This window comes from Mustela nigripes, chromosome 12 (assembly GCF_022355385.1).
Source record: "Mustela nigripes isolate SB6536 chromosome 12, MUSNIG.SB6536, whole genome shotgun sequence".
In the NCBI taxonomy this organism is placed as follows: Eukaryota; Metazoa; Chordata; class Mammalia; order Carnivora; family Mustelidae; genus Mustela; species Mustela nigripes.
In genome coordinates, this window is record NC_081568.1 from 27,117,588 (window position 1) to 27,141,049 (window position 23,462).

At 42.3% G+C, this 23,462-nt stretch overlaps 1 protein-coding gene and 1 long non-coding RNA gene across 2 annotated transcripts in view; one reads left to right on the top strand and one right to left on the bottom strand.

Moving 5' to 3' along the window:
• The window catches only part of AGXT2 (alanine--glyoxylate aminotransferase 2), a 34,836-nt gene extending 20,595 nt beyond the window's left edge, over positions 1-14,241 (bottom strand). Inside the window, exons 1-6 of the mRNA XM_059416992.1 lie at positions 14,094-14,241; positions 7,781-7,866; positions 6,097-6,281; positions 3,212-3,335; positions 1,883-1,977; positions 325-418 (exon numbers count right to left, since the gene is read on the bottom strand). Coding sequence (XP_059272975.1) covers positions 325-418; positions 1,883-1,977; positions 3,212-3,335; positions 6,097-6,281; positions 7,781-7,866; positions 14,094-14,181 — 672 coding nt within the window. The 5' untranslated portion in view covers positions 14,182-14,241. The remainder of the gene's footprint in view (positions 1-324; positions 419-1,882; positions 1,978-3,211; positions 3,336-6,096; positions 6,282-7,780; positions 7,867-14,093) is intronic.
• An 89-nt stretch (positions 14,242-14,330) lies between these two features.
• Positions 14,331-16,584, top strand: LOC132028243 (uncharacterized). Its single transcript, XR_009407378.1, has 3 exons — positions 14,331-14,474; positions 15,626-15,714; positions 16,444-16,584. It is a non-coding gene; the product is annotated as an uncharacterized LOC132028243 (long non-coding RNA).
• The last annotated feature ends 6,878 nt before the right edge of the window (positions 16,585-23,462 follow it).

A 23,462-nucleotide genomic window follows, 5' to 3' on the forward strand; every position in this document is an offset into this window, starting at 1 on the left:
GTACAGGGTTGATGGTTCTATGGAAATCCTAGGCACTCAAGGCTCTGAGAACTAGTTTCAATGCATTTATTGGTTGTTTATTTGATTTTGTTTAAAAGCAAAACAAACTTTAAAAATCTCTATCACGAATTATTACTCAGACTCTGAAGGTTTTTCCAATAAACATTTCCTCCAAGTGGGCTTTGGTTCCACTAAGTCAAATTCAGCCCCTGATTAATGATAGGCTTTATACTCATTTCGAATCCTAATACCTGGACAATCTGATCAATCATAGCACCTACCCAGCAGACTTTTGAGAAAGAAGATAAAAATCCCAGAACTCACTGATTGGCAGCCTGTCCCACTGGGGAGCTCCATCTTGTAGGGCCCTACGTTGGTCAGGCCAAGTGTGTAAGGACTGCACCCATGGTAGCCTCCTCTACAGAGAAGAAACAGTGAGAAGATGGGGTTAAGTTCATTTTTCTTCAATTCAGTAGAACACCATTGACATGCAACTCCAGTGATTTCTAAGAAATCTTCTAAAGCTCTGCCAGGAGAATTTACTTATTTGTCTTTTTTCCTGGGGTCAGAGATTTGAAATGGTGAAAGGAAGCTTTGCAGGAACTCTGACCTTAACCGATGCCCTACTGGATTCCTATATAGTAATGAGACCCATCTTTCAGCACCGTGCCAGAGATTAGGTAGCCAATGAGCATTAATCTTCAAGGTAGTCACCTTGAGAAGCCAAGTATTAGTTCCTGAGATGTGGCTGCTGCACAAATTCCTCAGAAGCCTCTTTATTTGGCGTATAAAGATCACAGATTTTGTTTCTTTTTGAACCCAAGACTATCATATTTTGTCCATAACATTCTCATCACCAGTCTTGGCTTCAAAGGGGTTTTGATGGTTCCCCAAATCAAAGTCACTCTGACACGAGGATTTACAACTATTAAGACCATTCAAAAGGATGGTCATCTATCTTGAAGGAGGAGATATGAACGTGTGTTGAACCCCAGTAACACATGCCTGTTTTGAATAGATCAACACTTATCTGGACATGTATATTCTGGGATGTTTATTGGGTAAAACATCAATCACTTTTTTTTTCTTGCTGTGTTTCTTTGTTAACAAATGTTTCCTTAGTTGCCACATGTGCATTTTATATGGATTATGCAGTATTGGACATGCTGTGGTATTCCATCTTCTTTTGAATGGAGACAGAAATTATGGCCAGACAGGTGACAGACCAGGACTACTTCTTCATTCTACCTACTTTGAGTATAAGCTGCTCTTTGACATAAACCTTATTATAAGAGCCTGTTTCAATGTGCTATATAAAATTACCCTGAGGACACAACTGCAAACAAAATGCTTAATTTTCTATTATTTTAACGCTAGTAGAGTTGCCAAGGGTTTATAATGAAGTTATTAAATTATCAGTTTTCAAAAGTCACCCAAAGAAGGAGAAATATACAGGTTAAATATGCATCCTCTGCACTTAAAGAGAAGAAAGTTAAAGCCAGGAGCGTCTGTGGATGTTGACTCGGCATTTGTCCTGGTCAATACCATACCTTCAAAGTAAAAAAAAAACAAAAAACACAAAAAACTGACATATGACTATCTCTTTAAATTTATAGGAAGATCTGTGACATAACTAGTACTCTAAGCTGTTTGTTACCCCAGTCAGGGACCCCTAACTTAGGGACTCCTAACTTGGATCAGGCCACTTTATATGGGTTTATCCAGTCATAAAATTCACTGGACTGATTCTTCCCTAACACATAAAATTAGAACAATACTCCTGGGAAAGCCCCCTTCCCCTCCAGGCTATGTTTTAAAGATGCCCATTTGGTATTGGAGTAAGTCAATATTATTGAGGTTGAATATTTCAGGGCGTGATTACCTGAAGGAAATAATGTCTGTGCTGTTTGAGTGTGCTCTGGCCATCAGCATGGCTAGATCATTGGCCTCTGAACCACTATTCACCAAGAAAATGACCTGGAGGGAAACAAGACACGTGACTTCATACGTTCATTTATTTTCTTATTACCCAATTAATCTGAAATTGCTAAAGACTGTGTGTCCCCCCAGCCTCTAATTATTAAGGCGAGTTCCCTGTAGACAAGCAGTTCCATCCCCGGATTACTATGTTAACTCTACAGCTTTTTCACTGAACAAGCTGCTAAGTGCTAGAGATACAAAAATGGCCAAGGGATCATCCCGATTGTGAAGCATTCCAAGGTTTCACTGGCTCTCATCAATGTTCTGCAAAATGCCAAGATAGGAAAACCCGAGGCAGGATATGGAATGGTTAGTTGGTGAGTGCGTCTGAGGACTGGATTGCTTAGCTTTGAACTTCAACCACCTGAGTTCTGAAGGCTGGGACAAGGCAGGCCCCTTGACTCTGCAGCTTCACGGGATAGTCATAGCCTGTCTATTCAGTGTGTGTGAATATTGAAAAAACAAGCAAATGAGGAAAACGTGCAGCTCCTCCTGGTTAGAAGAAAAGGGAGAAATGAGGGCACCTGGGTCCTCCGGGCTCAGGGCCTGTACCCCTACTTCTGCTTCTCCATGAGCATGACTGGCCTGCACTTAGGTTGCAGCTGGTCCAGCTTTCTTCAGCTCTATAGTAAATAGAGAATCTAGAGAATACAGAAAGTAATCCTAAAAGCCAACCCTGGGTACTGTTCTAGGTACGACATATATTAGTTCAATGAATCTGGAAATGCAAATCTTGGCCAACACTTCAACATCTCAGTTCAGTTAAAAAGAGACCTATTCAGTCATTTTGGATGCAGAAAAACATCTCATTTAGCAAAACTATCTCAGTGCCTCCTAGGTTGAATGGACTGAATGGGATTTAATTTTAGTAAAAAATGGCTCCACTCTGTAAAATGAGCCATGCAAATGACTTTGTAGAGGGGCCCTGGAGCCAAGAGAAGGAACTTCCCCCTTCCCCCAGGAACACAGAGGAGAGTGTCCAGGGAGGAGGGCTGGGCTTCTGTGAAGTGACTTTTGCAGATCTGTGGCCAAGGACAGGCAGAGGCTGGGAGGTGATGTGTGAACATTGGCTGGCTTCACCAGCGATTCTTAAGTTCCTGTCTTCTTGATCCCTTTCAGATATGGCTATTAGCTCACTTTTTCAGATGCTCAAAGCATGGACCAGATTCGCTGTTCATATTCCTGCTTCCCTGGGATCATGAGACTCCTGTTCCTTTGAAGAGCATCGTACCTTTAGAGGCTCAGGAAGAAGTGCCGAAAGCTTCTCTGCGAACTCGTGGATTGGAGAGTGGAAGAAGAGGGAACTTGTGTGCCACAGGCGGCCCAGCTGCTTTTGTGCCACTGCGTTCACCTTCCTGGAGCAACAGGAGAGCAGAGATCCCCATGCTGCTGGTGGCCATGTTCCCCCCAACACACACACACTGGCCATTGAACCCAAACATGGGGCTACTTCTCAAATAGTTTCAAGAGGCTGGTTTCATCCACACGTGGGAAGAGCTCTAACCAGTAGAGCTGTCTGGCAATGGGATGGGTGGTCTTGAAAGGTTGTGGGTTCTTCACCAAGGGAGGTGTTCCAAAGGAGACCAGATGTCAATCTCTCAGGGATTGTAGAGGAGAAATTCCTACTTCAGGACACAGACTCTCTTTTAATTAGGTTTCCTTATTAAATATCCTTTGAACAGTTTGGAAACTAGAGATGACTAGGTGTAAGACTAAGTGTCTTTTCATTTACTCTTCTAAAGAGTTATAGATCCATCATGCATGTGTATATAAGGACCACATTTCTTTCTTCAAAGGAGAGTCAAGTATCTGATTCCTAACAGTGGTCAATGTTGATGCACATTTTGTGACTCTGAAACTATACTCTGTCAAGGATCAGAGGGCTCATGTTGAGGGTATGTAGGACCTGACTAGGAATACCTTGAAGAGACAGGCCAGGATGTTTGAACTTGATCTAAAGGACAGCAATGGCTAGAGTTAACATACCAGTTCTATTTGTTAGTAATAGTTGTTCACACATACACACACATGCAAGTTTGGGGCTAAATAAATAATGAAGAATTAAAAAACAAAAAAGAATAATTTGAGAAATACCAGATCAGACAGATTTCTTTACTGTAGGACTTGCCAGTGCCTTTGTTAGCCAAATACCCAATGTTTCTTCCTAGGAGAGAGATGTAGTTTAAAGTGTTTTTAAAGCTTATTTTTTCATGAGATGCTTTACCAACTGACCTCTCCTGAAATCAGGGTTCCACGACTCACTTTAGAAAATTGCAGAGTATCAGTAAAGTCAAACAGAAGAGGTGATTGATAAAAGTGTTGTTCAGTGATATAAACATGTGAGCCATATGAAGGTAGGACAGATCAGGGAAGGCTGGTAATGGTGAGGCCAGCCAGGAGGGCAAGGTGGTCTTCCAGGTGTAGGAGGAGGAAAACTCCTAGGAGGCCGGGAATTAGTGGGGTACCTGTGGCTATTAGTGGGGGAACTAGTGGGAATTAGTGGGGGGCCAGTGGGAGAGGCATTTCAACAGAGGGAAAGCTAGACTTTGGAATCAGGTGGGCTCAGGGGAGTGAAAGGCAGGGACAAGTCAAAGATGACCTCACCATTCTTGCCTGTAACGTCGGGGCAACTCCAGGATGAGTCAAGAGATGCAGCCAGTGGCTGCCAACTCCTGGCAGAGGACCCTTGCAGATTGGGAGGCTCATGTGTGCGCCTTGAATAAATGAATATGCAAGTAGAAACAGTATAGTGGAGGGTGTGAGGGGTTTGGCCTCGGTAAGGCTGAACTTCAGCTGACGGTGGACTATCATGGAGAGGGGTGGGGATGTCCTGGATGCTGTGTGAAATGTGGGGCATCCTAATGCCCAATCTGGGTTTATTGGAGTTATGATAGTAGCTTGGTGAGGGGTCAAGGTGAAGAGACAGAGCTGGGGAAGGCTGTGGAAAGGGTCACTCACTGACCAGGAATGGCCCCATTCTATGGCAGAAATAATAAGGCATGAGGAGGTTATAGAGAGAAGAGCAGAAGGCTAGGGAAAGGGTCAGGGTGTCAGAGGGCAAGCTGCAGGGTCAGAGCGAGATCAGGAGAAGCACAAAGGTCATGAGCATCATTGAGTGGTCAACTAACAGGGACAACACCTAACATTATTAATGAAATCAAAATTTTTCTCTCTTTTGTTTTTCTTACCTTCTTTCATGTGTGCTTATCACATATTTTAGACCGCCTCTGAATTTTATTTTACAAGCTCCTTTGGACCTCACATGGGTTGAGTGCCTCCCAGAGACAGAAGCAGGAAGGAGAGGGCTGTGGGAGGAAGAGGTGAGCCTAGACCCTGGAGGTAAATCTTGCTCCTCCCACCTGACAGCTGCTGAAGGGGAAGACCTTCACTCCTACTTTGACAGAAGGACCCAAACTTACTCAGTTGATTTCAGCTTGCTGCTGTATGATGGTCTTACTTGAAGTGAGCTTTGTTGGATGGATGATTAAAGGCAAGAGCGAATAGGCAGGAAATTGGGAGAGTGGAATCAAAAATAAAAGAACCATAGAAGAACCTGCCCAGGGTATTTGTGTGGGTGGGTTGATGACGAGGGTCCAGAGAATCCCAGGATTAACGGATCCATGCATTTCTAATGTAAATTTCCAGCTCTGATTACTCCTTTCTTAGCATCCTTTCTTTCCTCATCCATCCATCCATCAGTCAGAGGTGAGGAAGATCCTAAGGCTAGAAGTGATTTCTCGATTCCTCATCCCACACCCGACACCCAGCCGCCCCATGGGTTTACGAGAACTACTTGTCTTTCCCTCAGTACTTTGCCTCTTTCTGGAAAGCTGTCACTAGTGAGGACAAGTACACACATACAGCCACACTCCAATCACATGGCACACGCCTCATGGCATGAGAATGAATAAATCTTGCATTGCCGAGAAAACAAAAAGGGCAGTGTTAAGATTTTTTTGTTACCCAGGAAATAGGTAGGGAGCACGGTGGTCAGAAACCAGATATGCCTAAGGAGAGACAATTCGGAACCAGAGTTCTGAATCACCAACGTGATCACTAGCCGGATCTCCATATATTCTCCAGGAGTGAAAATGCCGGAATTTTAAGGATACTCACGGGTGGCAGTGACCGACACTGACAGTGACAATCCCAGAAAAGAAGTCCAGGTATCTGTTTCCCTCATAATCAAACAGCCATTCCATGTGACCCTGGTGAAGCAACAAAGGCTTCGGGAAATACGCCGTCGACATGGGAGCGAGGTGTTGACTGTGGATCTCCAGGACACGTTCATAGGCGAGGGACTGTAGATAGGCAAGATTTAAGGGTTTAAGATTTCTTTTTTCCTCACCTTCACGTTTCTTACAAGATCAACAGCAGGGCCGAATGCAGCGTCTCGCCTCTATGCTGACGGAGCATAGGCTGCCATCTTGTGCCCACACCTGGGGGTATTTGCCCCACATCCTCCTTGCTCAAGGTCCTTCCTTCCTCTCCAGTACAGGAAATTATTAATGCGGCCCTTTGATCCCTTTCTAGATCAAATATGAAGAAGGAGGCTGAAATTTTCTACCTTTCAGGGGAAAGCCTTGTCTTTGAATTCATGTTAGCTGTAGAAAAAAATATAACGATTTTAGAAGTAAGTGTCTGTGGTAATGTTCCTCCCTCCCTCCCCCACTTCCTCCCTTTCTCTCTCTCTCTTTATTTTTCTCTTCCTTCCTTTTTTCCTGCAGTGTTTTTTTTTTTTTTTTTTAGATTTTATTTATTTATTCGTGAGAGACAGAGAGAGAGAGAGGGAAGCAGAGGCAGAGAGAGAAGCAGGTACCCAGCTGAGCAGGGAGCCCGATGAAGGACTTAATCCCAAGACTCTGGGATCATGACCTGAGCTGAAGGCAGCTGCTTAACCATCTGAGTCACCCAGGGGCCCAGTTTTTTTTTTTTTTTTTTCTTTTTGAATGAAAAGGAAGTGAAGTGCTGGTGGTGTTCATGTTCTTACCAGACTTTCTCCTATCCTTTTCTTCTTTATGGGTACCTCCTGACTATTGACTCTACAAATTCTAACCTAGGAGTATTATGTAAAATAAAGCAGATGGAAAGGAAGAAAGGGAGGAAGGGAGGGGGGAGAGGGAAAGAGGGAGGGAGAGAGAAAGAAAGAGAAGCCCAATATTTCTTAGTCTGAGAGCAAAATTATAATTTTATATTTTGGACGGGAGGACTCCTGAAGGTCAGATCACGCATTGCTGTATGAGAGTCAAAACAACATTTTACCTATTTTTAAATTTTTTACTTTTTAAAAGATTTTTAAATTTATTTATTGGTCAGAGAGACAGCAAGAGAGGGCACACAAGCAGGGGGAGTGGGAGAGGGAGAAGCAGGCTTCCCACAGCCCAATGTGGGACTCGATCCCTGGACCCTGGGATCATGACCTGAGCCAAAGGTAGATGCTTAACGACTGAGCCATCCAGGTGCCCCTCAAAACAACATTTTAGAAAGCAAATGTGTAGTATCACCTTTGTGATATATGTCTTTGTATGTCTCTATCTATACGTACATCCCTGTGACAAATAGAAATAGTCTCCTTCTTGTAGTCTTGGTCTGTCTCCGCTGTGTCCCGCACATGCACAATTCACACAACATCACTAAGTAGAGTAAGAGGGTTCAGACCCTCCCAGTGACTCAAGGGATAGAATAAGATGTGAGGGCTCAGTAGCAGGCAGGGCCATCTGTCTGTCTTTCTCAAGAAAATTAATTTAGCCCTTTCAAGAAGAACCATACCCTTGGGTTTTCCTAAAATTCTGACTCTTACCTGGTATTTTTCAGGTGTGAAGTCACAGGGAGGCATTCTGTGTTTTGTATGAAGACCAAGCTTAGTCACAGATGTCCGGAAAGCACCTATTAAAGGTGAAGTGAGTTAGGGTTCTCAATTAAACCTCAAACAAGCCTGTTTGGAAAAATCACCTGTATGTATACACAATCTGAACCAAGATGTGTAGGCAACTTCATTTATTCCTTAGTTTAAAAGAACAATTCAAATCGACATTTAGTTTGGATTTTAAAAAACTGGGGTATCTCAATAACAAGTTATTGGGAGGAAGAAAAGGAGAATTTCTTTAAAATCTAGTCCACAAAAGCAGGAGGATATTTGGGGGAAGTCCTCTTTTTCCCCACTGTGGTCCCTCATGAGCTCCTCCACACCCTGCACGAAGGATGACATTTCTCTCTACTGTCCACCAAACTTCTGTGCATTCCTGGAATAGATCTTCTTTATAATAGAGGCACTTTTTAAGCCTTGAGTGGCATAGTGCCCACACCCTGCTGCCAATCCCAGTTCCTGATACCAGATTGGACTTCAGTAATTAAGACATGAGTGGCTGTTGACTATCCTTGTAGAGAATGAGGAGAGATAGGTGTTAGGCAATGTAGTATACAAGACCAGTGCTCTAACCCCTGAGCTATGAAGCCAAGGCAATGTAGTATAATAACAAATACACACTAATAGGTCCAGAAGACAAAAACCATCCTCCAAAACCCAACACAAAGACCACGACAACACAAGACCAGATCATGGTAAAGTGAAGATAAGGTGAGCCAGGGGAATCACTTAATATTTGGAGCTAGAAGGGGCCTCAGATTTTTGTTGTTGTTGTTAAAATGCTAACTTTATAGATAAGGAAACCAGCCCCAAGTGGCAAATTAATTTGCTTAAGTTCACCAAGCTAGTTAGCGGCAGAACAAGAATTAAACTCCAAATATCTTACTCCCAGCCTACTTGTCTTTTTCTCATTCATTGGCCACCTTCTCCTCTCCTTTCCAGCACGGGTTTTGACCTGTCGTTAGCAGTGGGATAGGATAACGGAGTTACAGAATCTCATAGTTTGGAAGAGATGTCTAGAGACCTTGTAAGTACTCTTAGAAAAGAATACTGCTACTTTTGAAGATTCAAGGTCAGTATCAAGATCATTCTACAGGTGGAGAGAGCTGAGAAGGCCATCCCTCTTATTCAGCACGAAGGTTTGAATCCATAGATGAGATGTTGGTGTTTTGTGTAGTGATGAAGTCACAGTCCTGAGCAACACAATGAACATTTGTGTTTTTAAATGAAGCTGGAAAGTAACAGCTCTGAATATGGTTTTCTTCCAAGAGATCTCATTCACTTTTGTCTTCTAAATAATCACTAATGTCGTTAATTTGCTCTTACCTAAAAAACAAGTGACTTTAGGCTATCCATGTATTAAAATGAGAAAAAAAATAACAGTTTAAGTTTTCTGAGAATTTCACCTTTTGAAAAGCTTTTCATTGTGTATCTCTGCATCAGTTACTCTTTGGAAATGGCAAAAAAAAAATATTCTGAGTATTTCTAAGAATTCAAATTCCCTTCACTCTTTCAGTCCTTTTTTTTTTCTACCTGCACAATTGGAGCTGCCCATTGAGAAGACTCTAAGTTCTCTTGACTCCAAAGCTATAGGGATTATGAAAGTTAGTTGGGGGTGGGGCAGAGTTGGGGAGAAGGATTGGATAAAGAAGAGCCCAAATTTCGAACAGTCAAGGCAGGTTTATTCAGTTCTTTTTTCACCAGACTGATAGGAATGTGATAGTGGAGTGAGGGATCCAAATGAAATACATAAATTCCTGTTGGAGGGAAGGAAAGGAGGGAGCAAGGAAAGTGGGAAGAGAGAGGGAAGGAAGGAAGGAAAGGAGAAAAGGAAGGGAGGAAGGAATATTTGGAAAGGAGGAAAGAAGGAGGAATTAGTCAACAGTGAAGTCCATCTAGATGACAGCTCATCAGTCTACTGCCTTTCGTAGCTCCCCTCTCACCAAACAACCCCAACTCAAAACTAATAGTAATGATAATAGCGGATGGACATACAGAAACCAAAGACTTTTCTTTATTTAGTATTCATTATTTGCTAGAAAAAAAATGCAAAGTCTAAATATCTGGATATATGCCTGCATTCTTTGTTCAAAATAGCTTCTGTTTTGAGGATGACACAAGAGTTGAGGGTTAATAAACTTCCAGGTTCTGAGAGATTGTGGGTGAGCACATACACACATGGAGGTTATGTGTGTGTTGGGGGGTGGTGGGGGAAGACAGACCCAAGAGAGGTGGGGGAAGGGGTAACTGAGATGTGGGGTCATATAATGGAATTGCAACAGAATTGATCTATTTCTGTGTAGGCATTTTTTGAGGCTTCTTTGTTATTATAACTGATCTAATGTTGCCCTTTTAGGCCTGATGCTAAATACTGATGACAGTTAATGATTTTCATCCAATTCACCAATTTTCTCTCCAGTTCACCTGGACAACCCAAGACATTTAAAGGTGGAATTCTCTTTGGAGAACACCACTGCCATTGTATAAGAAATGCAAATTATAAATGGGGAGTTGGGTTTAATATTCCAGCTACTTAATTCTTACAGAGTTCCACAACAAAGTTACATTAACTTGGTTTTCTTTCCCCAAAGTATCAAAATACTATGATCATAGTATCAAACAGTGAAAATCTGTTGGGGCAAGATAAGGGAGGGAGATCAATTTTTGTGAGCATTTGGAAATTCTGGGCAGAAATTCTTTCTGTAATGGTAAAGAGTTTTCTAAAATTCATAAACAATTTTCAATACAGAGGGTATTTAATAAGATCTTCCTACCCTTTCAAATAAAAAAAAAGGGTATGAATTATTTTGTAATACACAATGAACATAGTTTGCAGAACATTAAGGTGATTGATTAAAATGCTAACTATGCCTTATTTCTGCATAGCGTATTAGGTAACTTTAAAAAAACTTGTCACTCCGGGTCCCTGGGAGGCTCAGTGCTTAAGTGTCTGCCTTCGGCTCAGGACAGGATCCCAGGGTCCTGGAATCGAGCCCCACATCCGGTTCCCTGCTCAGCGGAAAGCCTGCTTCTCCCTCTCCCACTCCCCCGACTTGTGTTCCCTCTCTCGCTGGGCTTCTCTCTGTCAAATAAATAAAAATCTAAAAAAAAAAAACCCAAACCAAGAAACTTGTCCCTCGAGATATCTCATTTTCATAGGATAGCCAACGAATTAAGAAAGGAAGATCTTATTCACCTAAGGACCAAGGGAGGGACAGATTACATAAGGGACATTTGTAGTTTCGAGAGACTTTGGTAGGGCTGAGGGCTAGAGAGGCTGTCTCCCATGGAAGCATGCTGAGACCATGTTGAAGTGTGGATGAATGAGGGGCTGTGGTTGGCAGGGAAGAAACATTATGTCGTCTGCTTCCAGACCCAAGACAGGATCCTTTTCCTTCATAAACTGTTTCACGTTCTGCTGGGAGTTACAGGGTACACTTGGCATTGAGCTAGAGCACTAGGTCCCTCTGAACTGTGTGCTCTCATTGACAGGATACTCACATCAGGTGCCTGCCTCCCACCAGTGAGGCCAGGGGCACAAGACCTCCAAAGGATGAACAAGGTGTCCCCTCTTTAGGATGTGATGTCTTGAGCAGATGCCTCGCATTGGGGGGAATGGCTGCAGACCCTCATCAGAGCCAAGACCTGCTTCCAAGGCCGTTCCTGCAAGGAGGGATGCTATCCCCGCTGGGCCCTCCTGATGTCTCCTCACATCCACTCCTGCCCATCTCCTCCCCCTCCCGCTGGTTCTTTTGGTTCCCTCCCTCCGTATCTTTCCCATCAGGGTCTTTTCCTTAAGCGAGGCAGGGTGGTTGCTGGTGTCTACAAGAAAGAAGTTTGTCCGAATCCAAGGCTGGCAGGTCCATCCCTCCTCTTGGAACTTTTGGGAGCAGGCCTGCCCCTCCTGGACCTTTTCAGGGGTTCAATCAGTTCTGCAGTTGGCGGCAAGGACTGCCAGGGGGCAGGAGACCTCCCTTTAGGGTCCATTTTAATACTTTTCTTAGAAAAAGCTTTGCAAGAGTCTTGGGAAGTTTCTCAGCTGGAAATGGGCACCATTTGCTATCCATCAGCCCTCTGGCACACCCTTCCTTGTGGCAAAGTAGGCAGACATGGGAAAATGGTACCTTCAAGCACACAGCCCATCTCCCTAGAGACGATACACACTTAACGACTATCATTAGTAAGGAAGAAGGCACCTTGGAGATATTTTTTCTCTTCCTTTATCTTGAAACAAGTTTCTCCTATAACTCTGTGGACATGTTTAGCCCCAAGTGCCCGTGCATATCAGACATAGGCAAGGCTGAGTCCTTGACCCACATGTATATCATACAGACTATATGCAGGTGTTGTACAGGGATGGTGACATGTTTATTTTCACCTGCCTGGCCACACTTAACACCTGGTGATCTCCCCATCAAAACCAGACCCTGCCTCCCTCTTCTCCCATTTTAATTTTCTATCTTCCCACCTTCATTTGGTTTTATTCATCACGTGTATCTCTACTGGCTGTTTTCTATGTATTTATCTGTTGGTTTGTGCTCTGTTTCCCCAACTGGGATACAAAACAAAATCATGGCTTTTTGCCCACTGCCGCCCCCCCCCCCGTGGCTCTGTCCACCTGTGGGTCCCTAGTAGGCATTCAGATACTTTGCTTGCATGTGTATCTTGCACAGAGTGTGTTCCTAAGAAGGGGGTGGCCAATGAGTGTGTGTTGGAATGAACAAACCCAAGCAGGCATGTATCTAGGTACAATAGGTCAGAAAGTAGAAATAAAGCCCCAGAGTTTCTTGAAAGAGAAGGTGGAGCATGGCATGGCATTCATGTCTATGTGGCCTAAGTTTGCAAGAGGACTTTCCCTCTGTAGTTTCTCGGTGCAGCTATGTTAAGAAATCCCTAGGACTTGATCAAGAAGATTTCACCTGCAAGCTTCACCTGCTACCACCATCCGCCCAGCTCCCCAAGGACCAGGGGTTAGGCTAGGAAAGGGGAAGGGGGGCAGAGAGGGCACTCTCCCCTGCTTCATCAGCAGCTGGTACTTGCAACGTAGTATCCTCCTTATAGAGCACAAGACTCTGGGTATAATTCTAGCTCCTTCTCAGAAAATGACAGGGTTAAATGATATTCTGGCAAAATCCCATGATTGAGGAAAAGAGAAGCGCAAATAGGGTTGGAAGAAGTGTAGGGAAGGAGGGGCACGGTGGAATCATTCTGACTTAGAGTCAGAGTCAGACAAACCTGGGTTTAGATGGCAAGTTGTCACTTCTGTGTTTCTCTCTTTGACCAACTTTCTTAATTGCCTTTACTCTTCTGTCTCCTCAGCTGTGAAATGGATTAATAATACTCACTAACAAGTTTGGGTTGAAGATGAGAAGAGATAATCCTCTAAAGCATGAGAAGTATTAAATTTGAAAGAAGAGCGACTGTTGGGAAGACACAAAGCAAATAGGAGACAAGGAAGGAGAGAGAAAAGGGAAAGAAGAGAAAATGAAGACCACATCGATCATAATGGGGGATGGAAGAGGCTTTCCTGTACCTGATTCGGGCCTGTGAGCACACGGAAACCTGCAGACAGCTGCTAACATTCACGTTCCGTGAGGGGAATTGCGGAGGAGGTGAGGTTCAGGGAAAATCACGAGCACAGAAGAGAGACTACATAAAGCCACCAATGGCTGGTGACCCCGGGTCTTCTCACGTTTTGGGTCCCCGCTGGAGAGAGAGTCTGAGTGGAAGGAGAGGGCTCAGGGTCTAGTCCTAGCTCTCGGGTGTCTCTGAGGAAATGGCTGCACTCTTCTGAGTCTGTTTCCTTGTCATTGCTTGAGGTGATGGTACCACTTCCTGGGGGCATGGCAGGGGCAGAAGGCTTTGTGAGGAGGCTTAATGCCTTCCAAAGTCATCGGCCTTGAGTATCTATTTATTGCAGTTAACAGTTAGTCATGAATGGCTTTCCTTTTATTTCTCCTTTATAATACAGCTAAATTACCACATTGTTTTCATTTGGAAATTGTGCATCTTGGGTTTTATTATCCGTGGATTTCCGTTCAGGCGAGGGGCAGGGTGGGGGTGTAGTAAAATGTTGGGCTCGAACAAGGCAATGGATTTGCCAGGGTGAGGACTGCTGGGTCAGATGGCCTCTCTCCAAGCCCCCATGGTAGGCTTAAACCCAGAGCCCCAGGCAACAGGTTCTGAGCTCAGCCCAGACCGTCTAGCCAACCTTCAGCTGACCCATGTGCCCCTGGTTTCCACTTACGGCTCAAGGAAGGGCACATCTTGGGGATCCTGGAAGAGGAGGTCTGCAGGTACCAAGCTCTCAGCAGGTGTCTCCAGGCTGGAGTCATCTCTCCCAGTCAGAAAACAAGCCCCTGGCGAAGCAGGTCAAAGGAAGGGCTCCAACTGCTCATGGGCCAGCTGGACTTTGAGTTTAGGATGGAAGGGGAGGAGCTCTGGGGGGGAGGGGGGTCCTGGAGTGGTTACTGCCTTCACTTGGGACAAGTCCCAGAGCTCCTAGGGCAGGACCTCAGGGAGAAAAGTTCCCAGTCCGTGCCTTAGGGGAGAGAAAAGAAAAGAAGGTGGAAGAGAGAGAAGAGAAAGAAGGCAGGCAAACAAAGTCAAGGCCTTCTGGAGGAGTTTGGTTAGTTTTCTGTTCTAGCAGTTTCTTGTTAGGAGGAGCATCTGTCCGTGAGGGTGGTGGTGGCTGTGGGGGGGGAGGGGGAGGTTCCAGAAATAGTTGAAGAGGCCAGAGACTGAGAAATGAGGCGTGTGAACCCAAGAGAGAAAAGGAGGATGTGTACGAAGTGAGTGGATGAAGAAATTGCTGTGGGTATGGAGGGTCTCTGAGGAGGAGAGGGGACTATGGGAAGAGCGTGCTGCTCTCCGGGGAAGGATGAGGGGCACAAAATAGCTAGGAAGGCTCTGGACAATGGTGCATCCGAGTAGGGCAAGAAGTTGAGACCTGAGGAGTCAAGGTGCTTTATTCTTATGTTTTAATTTCTTTTCTTCCTTCCTTCCTTTCTTTTTTTTAAAGCTTTTATTTATTTATTTGACAGAGAGAGATCACAAGCAGGCAGAGAGGCAGGCCGAGAGAGAGAGGGGGAAGAAGGCTCCCTGCTGAGCAGAGAGCCTGATGTGGGACTCGATCCCAGGACCCTGAGATCATGACCTGAGCTGAAGGCAGAGGCTTAAACCCACTGAGCCACCCAGGCGCCCCTATGTTTTAATTTCTAACATTCCCATTTGTCCCTCCTGCGTCCTCCACCCCTACTATCTCCATAGGCAACTATTTCCACATTTAATATGTATCTTTTGGTTGGCATGTCTTCTTAGAAAACTGGTATTGTGTGGCGTGGATGTGTTTTCAATTTCTAAAAATATGTCCTTTCTCTTTTGCTCAGACCATGGTTTTAACCCATCCAGGTTGTTCTCATACAGTGGCAGACTGAGAGTCAGTGCGCCTGTGTGTGGCAGAACCTAAGGGGCACAGCGACAAGGCCATTTGGAACTTGGTGGGGAGGGTCCTGTACACAGAGGGTGCAGAGGGCTGGAAGAAAGAGGCAGGCTGCTCTGGATTGCTGGAGGGTGGGGGTGGGGTGGTGGGTGGTGGGGGAGGAATGGGGGATGGGAGAGTGGTGAGAAGAATGGGGGCTTAGGGGGGCCTCTAAAAAGCAGTAGAGCTTCTGAGGCTTTTCTTGGGGGCAGCCACAGGCCAAGTACATCTCTATACGGTCCTAGAATCTTCCCAGTTTATATAGAGGACTAAACTAGGTTAACTGGATTCTTTCTTAGAGTTTCCACCTCTGAGGTAGACCATACAGAGGGTTCCAACCATACTTTCTCCAGGCAGAGCCTTCGGAACAGCTCTCAGTGTGGGAAAGGTGAGCAGAACGTACTTTCTAGGACAAAGGAGGGATGAGGAGCTTCTAAGCGCCGGGGTCCAGCTTTGAGGGCCGCAGGAGGTACCATCCTCTCCAAGAGCTCCTGCCACAGTGGTGGGGGTTGGGTGCATATCATACAAGGGGACGTCTTGCATGACCCCGCGGGGAGGCCATCTGGCTCAGTCACATTCTCCACGGACATCTAGGCAACAACATTTTACCCCAAATGCCCAGAGGAGGGGAGGGCCCCAGATAAGCACAGAAAGTGTTTCAAGTTCATTGTGTATTGTCCCAGGATGGGCTCCCAGCTCCCAGGCCATTCTGCCTTGCGGGCTCTCAGGAGTGGCTAGGGCAGCTGGCTGGCCAACAGTCATGTAGGCAAGCCCGTACTGGGGGCAGCCAGTCTGTCATGCCTCGGCCAGAGGTGAGGACATGTTGTGTTGCTGAAGTCTGGAGTCTTCAGCTCCACTGGCAGTGATGGGTTTTGTGCTTGTGAACACTGTAGGCTGCAAACTCCTTTGACTTAAGATTTTTCTTGGGTTGTCAGCTTAGAGACTATTGTGGTGAGAGGCACCCAACACCATTGGGGGCTGCCTTGGGTGGGAAGCCAAACACCGCATGCTCCCTGACATCAAATAGAGAAGTTGCACCTTCATTATTTAAAAGGGAAAATGGGCGCCTGGGTGGCTCAGTCAGTTAAGCATCAAGTTTAACTTGGTTTTATTTCAGATCTCCCTCTCAGCCCTCCTTGGGCTCCCTGCTCAGTAGGGAGTCTGATGAAGAGTCTCTCCGTCTACCCTTCTGCCACTCCTGCGTGTGCGCTTGCTCTCTCTCTCTCAATCTCAAATAAATAAATAAATAAATCTTGAAAAACATAAAGGGACAAACTTTTTTAAAAAGTGAAAACATTTATTCTGATTATCATAATACAGGACACATTCTTTGTGAAAACAGACTCAAGTCTAGAAAAGCCCAAGGAAGAAAGGAAAAACCTCAACAGATCTGACCATTATATTTCAGTAAAGAATCTTCCAGAAATCCTTTATTACATGTGTACGCCTGTGTATACACAAACCATTTCATTTCATAACCTGCTTATAGTCAATAATACAGCCTTTTATGCAAAAAATATAGATCTGAGTCACGATTCCTACTTCTTTCACAATATGCTGTCACCTGTTTTATTTGATTTTGGAAAATTCTTTGGCCATGATTGTTTTAGTATTTCTTCTCCTGATGAGATTTCAATTGCACATATATTATACCTTTTGTAATTGTGCCACAGTTCTCAGAGGTTCTGTTATATTACCCCCTCCACCTTTATTCTCGCTGTGTTTTAATCTAGCAAGTTTCTATTACTCCTCTTCAAGCTCACGGATTCTTTCTTCAGCAGGGTCCCGTCTGCTCATGAGCCCATTGGAGACAGTCTTCATTTCTGTTACAGGGCTTTGGATTCCTAATCTTTCCTTTTGATTCTTTCTGAGAGCTTTCCTCTCTCTGCTTACATTATCCATTTGATACTATGTCATGTCTGCCTTTTCTATTAGAGCCCTTAACATATTAATCATTTTTACTTTGAATTGTTCAATAATTCTAAAATGTGTGTTGTGTCTGAGTATGGTTCTACAAAGTAATGTCTCTAAAACTCTATTTTTTTTTTTCCTGTCAGTTTAGCATCTCTTGTAACTTTCTGCTGGAAGCTGGACATGTTGCATTGGGTAATAGGATCTCTGGTGAATAAATCTTTGGTGGGAGGTTTTATGTTAATCTGGTTAGAAGTTGGGATGTGTTTAACGTTTGCTGTAGCTGTAAGCGCCAAAGGAGTCAAATTCCTGTAGTGTCCTTATTTTTGGATTTCTTGCTGTCTTAGGGCTTCCCTTAAAAACTCCATAAATGGGGTCAAGATCTAGCACCTCTTTGAGTTGTAATTCACCATCATTACACAGGAAACTTAAAATATTATGATTAGGTCTCAGTCTTTTAGTTGGTCTATGTCTCTGGACTGGGATGGCCATGTGTGTTTTTCCAGTGTAAAAAAAAATTTTTTTTAAACCTCCTACCCTCTACTGTCCTTCCTGGCCTTAATTTTCCCAATCTATTTCCTTGAAACCTTGACTTTCTTCTTTATTTCTTTCTCATCAGTGAGGTAGGAAACAGAGATGGGGCTGGAGAGGGAGAAATGACCTTCATGCAGTAGGCACAGGGCCCTGATCTGGTCATTTTCCCCAGAGAAGAGATCTTTACTAAAGTGAAGTCTCTGTGCATATTTCACAATGATTATTCTTCCCCTTCCCCAGCCAGAGCAATGAACGGAGCTTTACAATGACAACTTAATGATATTCCTCCTGTAGGTATGGCTCCTAACACTCTGGGGGGCCTCCGGTGACTCTAGAAATTAGGGAGCTTCTCATTCTCAAGCTAGTCCATACTCAGCAATTTGTCCAAACTACTATTTAAGTGTTTCTTGAAGTTATGGCTCCAGTGGCTTCTGTTCCAGGTAAAGAAGGTCTATGCTGTGACTTTCAAGATTTGTTTGTATCCCTAGATTTCACAGTGACAAGCCATCCAGCAACTTTGATTCCTTGAGAGGTTCAAGAAAATTCATTCATTTTCCCTTTGTTCAGCTTCTTGTAAGGATGTTGATGGTTCAGCTATATGCTGCAGAGAAAGTTGGAGGTCTCCATATATTTTACTTAGTAAGTCCCTATTGACAGATAGCTGTATTTATTGCATATCCTAGGACATAGAATTTTGTGCTCTAAATGAACTAGTTACCGTTTTGGATAAATCCTTGAAGAGGGCTTTCCAGGTCAGAACGTCTGTACATTTAAAATGCATTCCAGTAAGAAGGCATCAACTAACACTGCACAAGACTGTTTTCCAAGATGGTGGGTCTTTTTGATCACTTTGGAATTACAGTGATATCCACTGATTCTGAAAGCTGGATGAGGGACAAGCTTAGACTGCCTCAGATCTTCGTGCTCTGTCTGAGAGTCACTTGAAATAGCAATCTAAGATCTGACCCGAGGTTCACAGGCAAAATTATGATTAGACAGATGTTATCTCAGGGAACCCTGGGTGGCTCAGTCAGCTAAGCATCTGCCTTTGGCTCAGGTCATGATCCCAGGGTTTTGGGATTGAGCCCTGCATCAGGTTTTCCCCTCTGTCTCTGGTGGCTGCTCCCTCTGCTTGTTCTCTATCTCTCTCTGACTCTTACAAATAAATAAATAAATGAAATATTAAAAAAATAATAAACCGGTGATATGTCTGAGTTATTAGGGACTTTAAGAGACATCCGCTCTGGGTCTTTTTCTTTTTCCTTCACACGGATTAGGTATAATTTTTTCCATTATATATGGGACTGGAGAAGATGAGAAAGGACCCCAGTTCACATGACTGGTGACTAAGAGGGGCAGGATGTCAGTTAAGAGGCTTGCCATCTCTATTTCTCATACAATGAATTATTTTGAAGCTTAATATGTTTTATCAGGTAGGAAAATATTGGAATCTCCCCTCAAGAAAGGTAACTGATAATTATGGAAACAATGGGAAAGCCATGGGTAAGTATTGGGGAAAATTATTAACCTGACAAATTCTGTTGTCAAGTTAATAATTATGGGGGATTTTTTTTTTTTTTTGAGCTCAGGTTTGCTAATGATTTATCAGTTAAGTCTGAGTGAACTTTGCTCTTTGATCCTAGTACTTCTGCCAGTAACAGAACAGGGTCCATCAGAATTACTGAGAATAAATAATACTTTTCTGAAGTGATCCTTTCTCTTTCCTAACTTGCTTAGGAGTCCTGGAGTGGAAGGAAAGGGAAAATTCTGGAAGGATTTCATATCACAGGTATCTTATTTCACTGTGAATGGACTCTGAAGGAGGGCAGGGGTAGAGTGCTCAGAATGAAGTACAGAGATGGCAGGTGAGTTCAAAGAGAACAACTGCATGGAAATGTGCTCTGGTACTAAAACCCTTAGCATTTCATATAGCACTGATTTTCTTGAAAACACTCAAGAAGTTCTCAGAAGTCACATGAAGCAAAGCTGAGTGGTTGACTTTGAAACAGTGGTTGGATTGTACTCTAAACACTTAACACCTCAGATCAGCTGCACAATGGCATAGGATACTACTTCCAGACAAAGGGTAAGGAAAAGATGCACACATCTTATATTTCAACAGAAATATATGAATACATTTTTTTTCAGTTTCATTTTACAGACATAGACACAATCAAACTGAAATCCACAAGGACAGATTATAAGTCATATAATTATTTTCATTTGTATTACATGATGAGTTTCACAATACACAGATTCTCTGTTTTAATGCATCAGACAGTTTGGAACCATGTAAAGCAGTAAAATATAAAATAATATAACAGTTACGTTAAAGTCAGGAATGTTACATGGCCAGTACATCCAATATGCCACTGAAAGACAGTCAAAGCATGAGACGCGATATCTTTCATTTCTAAACAATAAGCAGCTTTGGAGAAAGGACTGTAGGACAAGAAGGGGAGGTAGTTACTTCTGAAAATTCAAATTCCTTTAATTTGTTTATTACGATGAACTGTTCGGACCAGGCTCATTTGGAATCATTAGACTTAATATTTTTAAAAGCCAGTCTGGAGAGCAGGACACACAATGGTTACCTCAGCTTCCCAGACTAGTGTGTGGTGCCCAGGAGGACAGAGAGTTCATCATAAGGATTCCTGTATCCTGGCATGGAGCCTGGCACACAGTGCCTATCAAGCATCACTTAGTAATGGGTTTGGTCCAATAATTGACAGGTAGTTGAGGAAAATCTGTATTTAAAAGGAGGATCTTGGGGCACATGGGTGGCTCAGTCGTTTAACGACCCACTCTTGACTTTGGGCCAAGTCTTGATCTCAGGATCCTGGGGTGGAGCCATGATTTGGGCTCCATGCTCAACAGGAAGTCTGCTTCTCTCTCTCTCTCTGCCCCTCCCTCAGCTTCTCCGTCTGCTTGCCTGTGCTCACTCTCTCAAACACACAAATAAATCTTTAAAAAAAAAAAAAAAGGGTGGGTCTTGAACATCCAAATTAATCTCTTTTTGGTTAAATGTATGGGAGATATTTTATCTATATGTATTTTGCATAGGGCCCTTAGCAGCCGGACTTCTCCAGTTGCTCATTCCCTTGAATGTTGTAACCAGAGGACAATGTCTCTTCCAGTGATAGCAGAATGAGTTTCAGTGTAGAATTTGGCTCCCCATAGTTGGGTTTGCTCCTGACTGGGAGAAGAGCTGGGAGAAGGCTGAGTGCTTAAATACAGGCACTCAGATACAGTGAATTATCTAACCAGGATCTTTTATTTATATCCTGTTCTTATAATGATTATTACAAAATTGGCTGACTAAAATTGCAAATTACAAATTGAGTCACGTTGCAAAAGAAAAACAAAGGAAATTTTCCAGAAGAGCAAAAGGAACTGACTTATCACCTATAGGAAAAAATTCTCAAATAGAATGAAAAAACAAAGTCTAGCTATTTGCTGTTTATAAGATGTACTTAAAACATAGTGACTCTGAACAATTGAAAGTAAGAAGATGGAAAGAGACCCACAATAGAATTAACTTTCTTTCTTAATAGAAAGAAAGCTAGTGGAGAAATATTAATATCAAAAAAAGAGACAAAACATCATTAAGGACAAAGAACATCATATTTAATAATTATAGACATAATTCATTAGGAAGATTGAACATTTAAATCTATATATACTTAATAATATAGCCTCAAAACAAAAACTGATAGAATTACAAAGAGAAAGGGGGAATTTCTATAATCCTAGATGATTGTAAGTTACAAATCACCTCAAAAAATTATATCTCAAGTAGCAAAAGAGATAAATCTTATGAACACAAAAATCTTAAAATAAAATTTTAGCAAGTTGAATAAAGCAAAGTTTGTAAAAATACGTCATAATGAAGTAGAATTCATTCCAAGAACATGAGACTAATTTAACATTAAAGCCTTTCTCCAAATTAATTCTGTAATAATTTATGTATTTACCAAATAAAAGGGGAAAGCCACATTTTTGTATCAATAGGTATAGGAAAAAAAAATTGTTGTCAGTAGATGTAGAGCTTTTAACACCAATTTGAGATACGAAATCCATACCAAATTAGGAATGAAAGGAATTTCCTTAATATATATGAGAGTATCTGTAAAAATATATAGGAAACCCTATACTTAATGGTGAACTTTTGGTAAAATTCTCTTTAAAGTCAGGAACAAGAAAGAATATCTACCTTCAACATCCTACCAGAAATCCAACCCCAAGAAACAGATCAGGAAAAAGATACAAGAGATGTATATACTGGAAAAGAAGAACAAAGTTGTTAACATTCTGATGATATTTGTAAATTACCATAGTTGTAAAAAAGGAAACCCAAGAAAACTTACAAACTACAAGAACTAATAATTAGAGTTCAATGAAGTTTCAGGACTCAGAATCGTTATTTAAAAATTGTGGTTTCTATATATAAACAACAACTTCTCAGAATACAATAATTTTAAAAAAGATACCATTTACAATAGCAACAAAAATTTTATAGTGCCTATGAATAAATCTACTAAAACACAAGCAGATATTTATGAAGAATAGCATAAAACTTTAGTATATACCACAGACAATGAAGCTGTAAACCATGTTCATGATTAGGACACAATAGTATAAAGGTCTCACTTCTTCCAGAATTAACACAAAAATTCAATGAACAAAATCTAATTCCTAACACAATTTTTTTAAAAGTTGATAAGCTTATCTCAAAATTCACATGAAAATGTCAAGAACAACCAGAAAAATCCCAAAGAAGAGATGGAGGTATAGGAATTAATATACCAGATAACAAGGCTGCATAAAACTGGGGTACTTAAAACAGGAAACATCAGGGCAGAGATAGATGAACCAAACACTGGACTGAAAGAGAAGTCTAGATGGAAGATTCAGACATATGTGAACCTTGTAGATGACAGAGATGACATAAAAGATAAGCAGGTACAGAGCAAATTAATTAGGACAATGCAAGTTAAAATAGCAACAGTGTATCATTGAATGCTCATCAAATTGTCAAATATCTGAAAATATCAGGTAATGATTAAGGAAGGAATGGAATCAACCACACAGCTGCTGGTGATGTATGTGGGTACAACTGCTTTGGAGAACAATTTATCAATAGTGAGAAAATGTCAAGATGTATGTTTCATATGATCCAACAATTACACCCCTAGATGTATAGCCTAGGGAAAATAAGTGAAGCTTGCATCCAAATAGCTCCAGTTTCTTGATTTTTTGGTTATATGATTGTATACATAAATATAATTTATTTGCTAATCCCGATATTAATCAACTTTCCATTTCTATTATTATCAATGTTCCTTGCAGAGTCATTGGTAATAATAGAAATGCAAAGTTGATTAATATTGGGAGTAGCAAATAAATTATATATATGTATACAATCATATAGCCAAAAAACCAAGAAACTGGAGCTATTTGGATTTCATAAACCCAATGCTGAAAGAAAAAAAATCAAGGTGCAGAATGGTATATGTTGTTATATATGTAAAATTCATAAGCACCCAGGATAATTATATATATATATATATACACATATACATATATATATGTACATATATATATTTATGCGTGCATATATATGTGGTAAGTGCATTTTTAAAATGGCCAGAAAGGGTACACAATTGCAGGATTGTAGTTGTCCCTGGAGAG